Source organism: Chrysochloris asiatica, unplaced genomic scaffold, assembly GCF_000296735.1.
Source record: "Chrysochloris asiatica unplaced genomic scaffold, ChrAsi1.0 scaffold00002, whole genome shotgun sequence".
Taxonomy (NCBI): Eukaryota; Metazoa; Chordata; class Mammalia; order Afrosoricida; family Chrysochloridae; genus Chrysochloris; species Chrysochloris asiatica.
In genome coordinates this window covers 34,132,222-34,144,195 of record NW_006408520.1, presented here as the reverse complement: position 1 = coordinate 34,144,195, position 11,974 = coordinate 34,132,222, and the positions used below count along the sequence as shown (strand labels likewise).

At 37.1% G+C, this 11,974-nt stretch overlaps 1 protein-coding gene across 1 annotated transcript in view; it reads left to right on the top strand.

Moving 5' to 3' along the window:
• Positions 1-11,974, top strand: part of SPATA1 (spermatogenesis associated 1) — a 68,534-nt gene that overhangs the window by 26,883 nt on the left and 29,677 nt on the right. The window contains 2 exon segments of the mRNA XM_006831077.1: positions 3,194-3,308; positions 4,568-4,628. Of these exon segments, the coding sequence (XP_006831140.1) occupies positions 3,194-3,308; positions 4,568-4,628 (176 nt within the window).

Below are 11,974 nucleotides of genomic sequence, written 5' to 3'. Positions count from 1 at the left end.
CCCCCCCGCCCCACACACACACTTTGGAACTATACTCCCTCTTGAAAACTTGTAAGCCAGCCACTTTTTGCCTTTATACATACCCCACCACACCCCCATTTTAGGTAGCTAATGTCTAATTTGCCCATTCCTATCAACCTTGGAGGATAGGATGGCCAAACTTTGTCTCTCACACTTTGGACGTCTACTGGAGAAGGAGATCATGTTTGGTAAGGTGGAGGGTCAGAGACAAAGAGGGAGACTCCCAGAGATGGATTCATAAAGTGGCAGCATTTAGGCTCAAGCATGACAATTGTGAGGTTGGTCCAGGATTGGGCAGTGTTTCATTCTGTTGTGCATAGGGTCGCTATGAGTTGGTAGCGACTCGATGGCACCTAACAACAACAGCATCAACCTTGTGTACTGAAGGGACAGGCTTGATCCTTGATGTGAAGACTCCTTCCCTCTTGGTTGGTATTTTGAGGTACCACATCCATAAGTATAGGCTAAGTTCATCAAACTGTAATAAGTTACATTTGCTTCCTTTATCAAATTTCTTTATCTTCCTCTAGTAGAGCTCTAGTCAGCAAGCCATCAAAGCTAGGTCAAATGGATACTATCTGCAAATTTGGGCATTCTTGTGTGTCTCCCCCCTCTTCATATAAGCTGGACACTTCACTCTCAGCTCTAGTGCTCCATGGCTAGGTCAGTGTCCATGGGCTCAGAAGTTCCCAAGTCTCCCCAAACTTCAGATCAACCAGCCCTTCCTCTTCTCTCTCTCATCTCAAGGTCGACAAGAGTCTATGGAAGTTACAATATCTTTTCATTCCATTTTTTCACTTATTTTTGAAGGTCTAATGACACAATGGTTCAAGTGTCTGGCAGCTAACCTAGAGATTGGCAGTTTGAATTCATCAGTTTCTCTGTGAGAGAAAGATGTGGCAATATGCTTCCACAAAGACTTACAACCTTGGAAACCCTATAGAGAGGTTCTACTCTTTCCTGTAATGTTATGAGTTGGAATAGACTCAACAACAGCTGGTTTGGGTATTTTGGTTTTGTTTTTTTTTTTTTTTACATATGAGAGTAAGTAAAAAAGTATTGCTATTAGGGTTCCAGTTCATACATGCAAGAGTTTATTCCAAACAAAACATGCTTAAAAACATGTCTCTGTGATCAGTGGATGGCTGCAGCCAGGTTCTCTTAGTAATATACTTACCTTAGTTTCATTAGAGTGCCTTCAAAAAAAAGAGTTCAAGCAAAACCGTGGCTTTCAAGGGAATCTGCTGGGTCAGTTAAATTCAAGGCAGAGATGACGTTTAGTAGGTTATGGCAATTGTGATTTGGAATTTCTAGAAGTGACAGATTTTCTTGAAGGATAGAAGACGATCGCAGGGACTCAATAGGAAGAAGTTTTAAGAAAATTGAAAGCTGCATTGGGGAGAAAAGAGTTAGGAATTTTTTTTTTTTCTGTCATGACAGTGCACCTACTCATTTTCCTATAGAAGAATTTTGTTGGGAAAACTTATCCTACAACCTGAAGCCTTAATTTTACCCCTTAAGACCTCTTTTTGTTCCCTGAACTCGACATTTAAAAGGAATACAATTTGAGTTCTTTGAGGATGCCAAAACTTCAGAATTCTTCAGGGAAGTGCTGTTAAGTTCCAACTCACAGCAACGTTGTATAGGGTTTCTGAGGAAAGACCGGTGGGTTTGAACCACCAACGTTCAGAGTAACAGTCCAGTGCTTATCCTACAGTGCCACACCAGGGCAAGGATTAGAGAGATGGAAATACCACCTTCAGAAATGTACAGAACTAGATGGGGGTTATCCTTGCACATTTTGATATTGTTTTTTGTTGTTGCTTTTTTAAAAATGTTTTATTGTGAATTATGTGATAGTTTCATGGAAAACATTAGTTTTACATTCATCCTATCTTATATTGGTTCATTGCCATGTTTACAATCCCCTCCATGCATCATCAACCAACCACAGGGTATACCCTGCAAGCCTGCTTCCCACTTGTCAGCACACAGCCCCTCTCTTCTCTGGGTCTAAAGTCCCCAGCTGCTCCATCTCTCCATATCATCTTCTCTGGGTAGGTCTAGCTACTGGCATCACTGCTTCTCTGGGTAGGTTTTCACTCTCTGCTCTTCTCCCTTGGAAGTCCCAGGGACCTCTGCTTCTAGACTGCAAAGTAAATCACTCACCTCCTTGCCACAAAACGTCTACCTTTACATTTCCAACCCTTACAATCAGTCCTGATAACAGTTATTCACTATTATATCACAAGAGACCAATCTGTTTTTCCTTTCATCAGTCCCGCCTAGACAGATTGGATATTACTCAGTATAGGTTCATCTTTTTCTAAATGATTATAGAATTTATATATTTAAATTATTATATAATTTTTCTATGAACTTTTTAAAGCCAATTTATAGGTTAAATAAAATTAAGCAATTTCTGAAATTAAAGAATACTATGAATCAGAACTACCACTTGCCTCTCAGTTTGTCATACTGTGGTGGTTTGCGTGTTACTGTGGACATTAGCCACAGGTATTTTAAATACTAGCAGGGTCACCTACAGTAGATAGATTTCAACTGAGCTTCCAGTCAAAGGCAGGGTAGGAAGAAGGAGAGATGAACTACTTCTGAATATTAACTCACTTAAAACCTTATGAATAGCAGTGGAATACTGTCAGCAACAGAATATTGACTATTTACCAAACATGATATCATCCAGGGACTGGTCCCTCCTGATAACATGCCAAAAGTACGAGAGACAAAGTCTTGCCATCTTGGCTTCTAAGGAGAATTCTTGCTGTACTTCTTCAAACACAAATTTGTTTGTACTTCTGTCAGTTCATGGTGCTTTCAATATTCTTCTCTAATACCACAGCTCAAATGCATCAATTCTTCTGTGGTCTTCTTTATTCACTGTCCACATTTCACATGCATATGATGTTATTGAAAACACCATGGCTTGGGTCAGACACACCTTAGTCCTCAAACTGATATCTTTGCTGTTGAACACTTTAATGTTTCATAAAGTTCACTTTAGAAATTGTTGTCTTATACCAAGTATAGTTAATTCATGGAGGTTTTGAAATATGAAGCAAAATTATGGTATAAAAGTATAAAAACAAATTTTTATCTTAATATTTTCTCAATACTCTAAACTTTATTTGCCGTGGATGAACATCTGTACTAGCAGAGGGGAAAACCACTCCAGCAGAAAGCCAGACTGGAAAAAATCAAATTAGAAATTCTGAATTGCTGGGATCATTGGAAGAGTCAAATACTGATTACTTTAGCAACAAAAACAGGTAATTATCATAGATGTTGATTATACATGTCATCTTCTAAAGTATAAGAAAACAAATAAGATATCCAAGGACTGACATAAGGACTTCTAACTAGAGGAAAAGTGTGAGTAAAATTACTCATATTTTTCATTTAAATTCCTTGATTTCAATCATTACTGTTACTTAGTAGTATGCTTGCATTTTTCCAAAATTAATGAGTGATGATTTAGTATTGAAATTTATTTATATTGTAATCTTTCTGTTATCAGGGGCAACCTGATGACAAAAAATTTCCTATCTTTATTTGTCTTTGTTAGAGCTAAAATTTCTGCTTCTCTTGGATTCTTTTGTGGGTTGTAATTGTAAGAGCCCTGGAGTCTATTCCAACTCATAGCAATTCTATGTTTAGGATTTCTGGGGAGCAGCTTGTGAATTTGAACTGCCATTCTTATGGTTCAAACTGATGTGGCGGTCAAGTGCTTATCCTATAGCACTACACCAGGACTCTTTTATGGGTAGAACCAATCAGTGTGTTTGAGTTTCACACTCATATCATTTCATTCAATATTATACAAAGGGGCTTCAAAAAGTTCATGGAAAAATTTCACTTGTTTATTTATCATGGAAAACAGACTTAAAAAGTAATGAAATTTTTCCGTAGAAAATTTCACTTGTTTAAAAATTTTCATAATCTTTTAAGTCTGTTTATCATGGAAAATAGACTTAAAAGGCAATGAAATTTTTTCCATGAACTTTTTGTAGCCCCTGATAAACTTAAGTGAGTTTTGCATATAGTCTTTTGAAATTGGGAAAAGGGATTTGGGAAATTATCATTATCATTCACACACAAAAATAAAAATTGTTTATAATATTTATAGTTATTTTATCTTGTATACATATGATTTGAATTTGTTGTTGGTTGTTAAGTGCCATTGAATTGATTCTGACCCATAGTGACCCTGTATATGGTTTCCAAGGAGCAACTGGTAAGCTTGAACCACCAACCTTGTAGTTCAAACAATTTTGCAGTCTGACACATTAGCCCACAGCACCATCCAGGACTCCAATTTGAATTTAGCTATAACATAATGAAATATTTTATTAATACATACTAAATGCAGTTTATATTAGTAACGAGTTTGAAACATTTTATTTCAAGTATTTTTCTTAATGTTATATTTCTATTTGCAGACTGTCAAATAAAATTTCTAAAATATGAAAAACAAATATACATGGAATCATATTTTAATATGACTTTTAACTATGTCATTCCTTTTAAGTCAGTGTCCCTGGAAAAGTGAAGATGGTACTGCTGATGTCGGTAGAAGAGAGAACAATCAGGTATGATTTCAAGATTTTTGCTTAAATGTGTTATTGTAAGATAATATTAATACTGAAACTGATATCAAATTATAGATTAAAATGTCTAAGATTTCTGGTGCCTAGGTAGTTTCCAACTTAATGATGGGATTCTATTTCAGTGACTGTCATAAGTCTGTTCTGATGTAAGTTTAAAACCTCATTTTTTTTTTATAGTTTTCATTATTATTATCTCTAATCGCTATTTTCATTAATCTGCTGTTTATTTGGCTCAGTTCTATAGAATCAATGTGAGTTGGAATCACTTCAAAAGCAATGGGTTTAGATCAAGGTCTCTCAAATTGTTCTACAAGAGTGTTTTTGCTATTTTGGTTTTTCGTACTTTTATAAGAATTTTCCCAGAGTCCTGGTGTGGTGCTGTGGGCTAATGCACTAGACTGCAAGGTGGTTTGAACTGCACATTCAGCGGTTACAGCTCACCAGCCCCTCTTGGAAGTCACTATCGATAGGGTCACTATCGGTGGGAACCAACTGAAAGGCACCTAACTACAACAAACAACATAAGAATTTTAGATAAACTTGTCATGGTATACAAAAACACCTGTTTTTACTTGTTAAAATTTAATCTATTAAAGGAAAATATGTCATTTCTATAACATTTGGTTTCTAGTCCATGAACTTGGTGTATTTCTCCATTTATTTAGCTCATTTTTAATGGCTCTCAACAGAAAAACAAAGTTTGTTTTGATTATGTAAAACACTTATATTGCTTAAAAATCATAACTATGTATTTTATACATGTGAAAAATAGAGGTTACTCAGCTAGAGGACCCTTGGCCTCTGCCCTTCTTAGAAAAGTTGTTACAAGGTTCTTAGACTCTGCTAGAATACCCAAAGGGTATCCAGTTCTGTAAGTCAGCCTCCTGCCTAGAGACACTCAGCTTTACTTGTCCTATGGGCAGGGAAGCCCACTGTGATCGCTCCATGCTGCTACCTCTTTTGCCAACTCTGGTGTTTACCTTTATTTTAATACATTTGTGATTGTCATTGCTGTTTGATGCTGTTGAGTCCACTCCCACACATAGAAACCCTTGCACAACAGAACAAAACACTGCCCAGCTCTGCACCATCCTCATAATTGTTATGTACAAGCCCATTACTGTTGCCACTGTGTCAATCCATCTCATTGGAAGTCTTCCTCTTTTTCTTTGACTCTCTACTTTACCAAGGATAATGTCCTTTTTCAGGAACATAGAAAAGATTGACACTGTCAAGGACTTCATTCTTGGATCAACTATCAACACTCATGGAAACAGCAGTCAAGAAATCAAATGACATATTGCATTAGGCAAATCTGCTGCGCAAGACCTTTTTAAAGTGTTGAAGAGCAAAGATGTCAGTCTGAAGACTAAAGTACACCTGACCCAAGCCGTGGTATTTTCAATAACCTCATATGCATGAGAAAAGACCATAGAAGAATTGATGCATTTGAGTTATGGTGTTGGAGGAGAATATTGAAAGTGCCATAGGCTGCCAAAAGAACCAACAGATCTGTGTCGGAAGAAGTGCAGCCAGAATGCTCCTTGGAGGTCAGGATGGCCAAATTTAGTCTCTCATACTTTGGATATATTGTCAGGAGGGATCAGTCACTGGAGAAAGATATCATGTTTGTTAAGGTGGAGGGGCAGAGAAAAAGAGGAAGACTCCCAGCGAGATGGATTGGCAAAGTGGCAACATCAATGGGGTCAAGCATGGCAACGATAGTGGCCCAGGATTGGGCAGTGTTTCATTCTGCTGTGCATAAGGTCGCTATGAATTGGTCCTGACTTGATGGCACCTAACAACAACAACAAGTCCCTGCTGATAACATGTCTGAAGTATGAGAAATAAAGTTTCACCATCCTAGCTGTTCTTCCAACACAGATTTATTTTGCCGACACTCCATGGTACTTTAATATTCTTGTCCAACACCATACCTCAGTGCCTCCATTCTTCTGTGGTTTTCTTTATTCATTGTCCAACTTAACATGCATATGAAGCAATTGAAAATACCATGGTTTGGGTCAGGCGCACCTTAGTCCTCAAACTGATAACTTTGCTCTTGAACATTTTAAAGAGGTCTTGTGCAGCAGCTTTTCTTAGTGCAGTATATCGTTTGATTTCTTGACTGCTGTTTCCATGAATGTTGATTGTAGATCCAAACACAACGAAGTCTTTAACATTTGTGATAGTCACTTTTCTTCAAAAAGTTGTTTCTGTTTTTAATATACCTTTAAAATATTTCTCTGACTACCAACTGTTATAATTTGTTGTTGTTAAGTGCTTTCGAGTCGGTTGTGACCCATAGCAGCCCTGTATAGGGTTTCCGAGGATCAGCTGGTGAGCTTGAACCACCAACCTTGCATTTCAAATGGCTTTGCAGTTTGGCGCATTAACCCACAGCACCACCCAGGACTCCACCTGTTATAATTTGTTGTTGTTAAGTGTCATTGAGTCGATTCCGACCCATACCAACCCTGTATAGGATTTCCAAGGAGCAGCTGGTGAGCTTGAACCGCCGAACTTGCAGTTCAAACGGCTTTGCTGTCTGGCACATTAACCCACAGCACCACACCAGGACCAAAAACCCAGTTTTAACTTTTACCTCTGTCCCACTCTTCTCCTTTCCTTTATTTTTTAGATGTGTTTTTTAGATACTTACAGATATACTTTTCTTCTATTCTTGTTCCCTCACTTTTGTTTTAGTCTCAAATCAATAATTAAATGTTTCACCCTTACTGCTACTTATTTTTAATCATTTCTTCAATCATGAACTTCAACCTATGGTAGGAAAAGTCCTTGAGTACACTAGTCTCTTATTTTTTACATGCATAAATTTGTTTCTAGTGCAGGAGTACACAAACTAAGAAGAGTGACCTATTGTGTAAGGGATGTGAGCTAAGAATGGTTTTTACATATTTTGTTGTTAGATGCCATTTAGTTGTTTCCTAACAATAGTAACTCTATGTACAACAGAACTAAATACAACATGGTCCTCCAACATCCTCACAATTGCAGCTATACTTGAGCCCATTCATCTTGTTGGGGGTGTCCTTCTTTTTCTCAGACCTTCTATTTTATCAAGCATGATGTCCTACTCCAGGGACTGGAGAATATATCCTGATGATATATCTGAAATATGAGAGTCAAAATCTGTTCATCTTGGCTTCTAAGGAGCATTTGTTTGTTCTTCTAGCAGCCCATGGTACCTTTAAAATTCTTCTCCAGCACCATAATTCAAATGCATCAATTTTTCTATGATCTTCCTTATTGTCTAACTTTCACATGCTGTATATGAGGCTGTTGAAAAATACCATGGTTTGGGTCAAGTACATGTTAGTCTTCAAACTAACATCTTTGGTCTTCAACATTTTAAAGAGGTCTTGTGCAGCAAGTTTGCCTAATGCAAAATGTCATTTGATTTCTTGACTGCTGCTTCCATGAGTGTTGATGGTGGGTCCAAGCAAAATGAAATATTTGACAATTTCAATCTTTTATCCATTTTTCATGATGTTATTTATTGGTCCAGTTGTGATGAATTGTTAGTCTTTACTCTAAATACTTAATACATTGAAGGACAACTTGACACATTTCCCCCCATGAGTTTCTTTAAAATGTCTTGTTTTAGAACTTGATTTGTTTTTCTTTGTAAAGTCATTTATATTTTTGAATGGACATCTAGAGGACTTTTTGTTATTGTTGTTGTTATGTGCGGTGGAGTTGGTTTCGACTCATAGCGACCCAGTACAGGACTTTTTAAGTGTGTAATAATTTGTTATCAGGCTAATGAGAATTCTAGGTCTACTTTTCTAAATACAAGTACTTTCAGTATGAAAATCATTACTCATTTATTTCAGGAATTTTTTTCTAAGTATAACTTTATATAGTAGTTCTGTTCCATTATTTTGTTCTTTATTTTTATAACACCACTTTCTCTCTTATCTATTACTTTCTTTATGTAGGTTTCATTTTTTTATACCCTTCCTTTCCATTCTATATTATATTGACTATATTTTTTAATGGTATCTATTCTATCTTAGACACTTGGTAACTTAATCATTTACCAGGCAAGTCTGTTTTACTTGCATTGATTTTTTCAGTTTGAGCAGCTTCCATTGCACAGCTTCTTGTTTTCATAGTTTTATTTTGACTTTAAAATTTTCTGATTTATATTGTTGTTATTCTTAGGTTGCTGCTTCCACTATGCCAATCCAACTACTTGGGGAACTTCCTCTTTTTATCCATCCTTCCACTTTACCAAGCATGATACTCTTCTCCAGGGACTGGTCCCTCCTGACAATATGTCCAAGTATGAGAGATGAAGTCTGGCCATCCTGGCCTCCAAGGAGCACTCTGACTGCGCTTCTTCCAACACAGATCTCTTGGTTCTTTTGGCAGTCTATGGTACTTTCAATATTCTCCTTAAACACCATAACTCAAATGTATCAGTTCTACTATGATCTTCCTTATTCACTGGCCAACTTTTGCATTCATATGAGGTTATTGAAAATACCATGGCTTGCATCAGGCACACTTTAGACCTCAAACTGACATCTTTGCTCTTGAATACTTTAAAGAGGTTTTGTGCAGCAGATTTTCCTAATGCTATATGTTGTTTACTTACTTGACTCCTGCTTCCATGAGTGTTGATGGTTAATCTAAGCAAAATGAAGTCTTTTGACACCTTCAATCTTTTCTCTATTTATATGGATGTTGTTTATTGGTCCAGTGGTACGAATGTTCGTTTTCTTTACATTGAAATTAAACCCATGACAAAGGCTGTGGTTATTTGATCTTCATCAGTATTTTCAGTCCTCTTCGCTTTCAGCAAGCAAGGTTGTACCACAGGTTGTTAATGAGTCTTCCTCCAATCCTGATATTGCATTCATATAATTCAGCTTCTTAGATTATTTGCTCAACATACAGATTAAATAAGTATGGTGAAAGAATACCACTCTGGCGTACATCATTTTGTATTAAACCATCCAGTTTAAACCACACAGTGTTCCTTTGTTCTGTTCGAACAACTGCCTCTTGGTCTATGTACAGGTTCTTCATGAGCACAATTAAGTGTTCCAGAATAATCATTCTTTGCAGTGTTGTCCGTAGCTTCTAGAACCACGAAAGAAAGCCTTTGCATGATCACTAAAGCACAGTTAAACATCTTTCTGGCGTTCTTTGCTTTCAGCCAAGATTCATCTGATGTCATCATTGATATCCCTTGTTCCATGTCCTCTTCTGAATCTGAGTTGAACCTCTGGAAGTTCTCTGTTAATGTATTATCTTTAGTAAAAATTTACTCACATGGATATCAATAATATTGGCTGATGACTTCCACATTCAGTTGGGCCACCTGTTTTTGGAATGGATACAGATATGAATTTCTTCCAGTCAGTTGGCCAGGTAGCTGTCTTCCAAATCTTGATATAGATGAGTGAGTGCCTCCAGTACTACCACTGATTGTTGAAAGATTTCAATTTGTATTCCATCCATTCCTGGTTCTTTGTCAGTACCTTCAGTGTACACTGGACTTCTTCCTTCAGCATCATTGGCTTTTGATCATATGCTACTTCTTGAAATGGTTGAACATCGACCATTTCTTTTTGGTACAGCGACTCTCTGTATTCCTTTTATCTTCTTTTGATGCTTTCTGCATCCTTCAATATTTTCCCCATAGAATGCTTCATTACCTCAAGTTGAGGCTACAGTTTTTTCTTCAATTCCCTCAGCTTGTGAACTGCTAAGTGTGTTATTCCTTTTTGGTTTTCTAACTCCAGGTCTTTGCACATTTCATTATAATATTTGACTTTGTTTTCTTGAGCTGACCTTGAAATTTTCTGTTCAGCTGTTGTACCTCCTCACTTCTTTGATTTGCTTTAGTATCTGTATGCTGAAAAGAAAGTCTGAGTCTCTTTTTGGTTTTGTCCTTCTTTCTTGTCTTCTTAATGACCTTCTGCTTTCTTCCTGTATGATGTTCTTGATGTCATCCTACAATTCTTCTGGTCTTCAGTCTTTGTTATTGTTGTTGTTGTTAGGTGACTTCAAGTTGGTACCGACTCACAGCGACCTTATGCACAGCAGAATGAAACACTGCCCGATCCTGGGCCAACCTCACTACTGTTTCCACGCTTGAGTCCATCTATGCTGCCACGTGGCCAATCCATCTCATTGGGATGTCTTCCTCTTTTTCTCTGACCCTCCACCTTACCCCACGTGATATCCTTCTCGTCTGTCTAATGCATCAAATCTGTTCTTCAGGTGGGTTCTATATTCAGGTGTGATATATTCAAGATCATATTTTGGCTGTTGTGGACTTGTTTTAATTTTCTTCCACTTCAGTCTGAATTCGCATATGAACAATTGATGGTCTGTTCCACAGTCTCCCTCTGGCCTTGTTTCTGCTGATAATATCGAGCTTTTCCACTGTCTCTGTCCACAGATGTAGTCTATTTGATTTCTGTGTATTCCATCTTGTGAGGTTCATGCATATAGTTGTCTTTTATGTTGTTTAAAAAATATATATTTGCAATGAAGAAGTTATTGATCTTGCAAAAGTCTTTCATGCAATCTCCAACATTGTTTCTTATACCAAGGCTACATTTTCCAAATACTGATCCTTCCTATTTGTTTCCAGCTTTTGCATTCCAATGATCAGTAATTATCAGTACATCTTGATTGCATGTTTGATCAATTTCAGACTGAAGAAGTTGGTAGAATTCTTTAATTTCATTATCATTGTCTTTAGTGGTTGGTGTGAAAATGTGAATAATAGGGGTATTAACTGATTTTCCTTGTAGGCATGTGGATATTATCCTATCATAGACAGTGCTGTACTTGAAGATGTCTTTAAGTGTTCTTTTTGATGGTGAATGCAATTCCATTTTAACAATTTCCAATTTACCTAGATGCATACTTTGTACATTCTATGTTCCGATTATTAATGGATATTTACAGCTGTTTCTCTTCATTTTGAGTTGTGCCTCATCAGCAAAGGAAGGTCCCAGGTGCTTTACTTGATTCACATCATCACAGTCAACTCTACTTTGAGGAGGCAGCTCTTCCTCAATTACATTTGGATTGCCTTCCACCTGAGAGGTTTATCATCTGGCACTACATCTGACAATATTCTGGTGCTCTTCATCATGTTTCAGTAGTCAATATTCTGTTGCTGACAGTGGTCCACTGCTATTCATAAGGTTTTAAGTGACTAAATAAATATTAAGAAGTAGTCCATCTCTCCTCCTTCCTACTCTGCCTTTGCCTGGAAGCTCAGCTGAAACCTATCTACTGTGGGTGACCCTGCTAGTATTTAAAATACCTGTGGCATA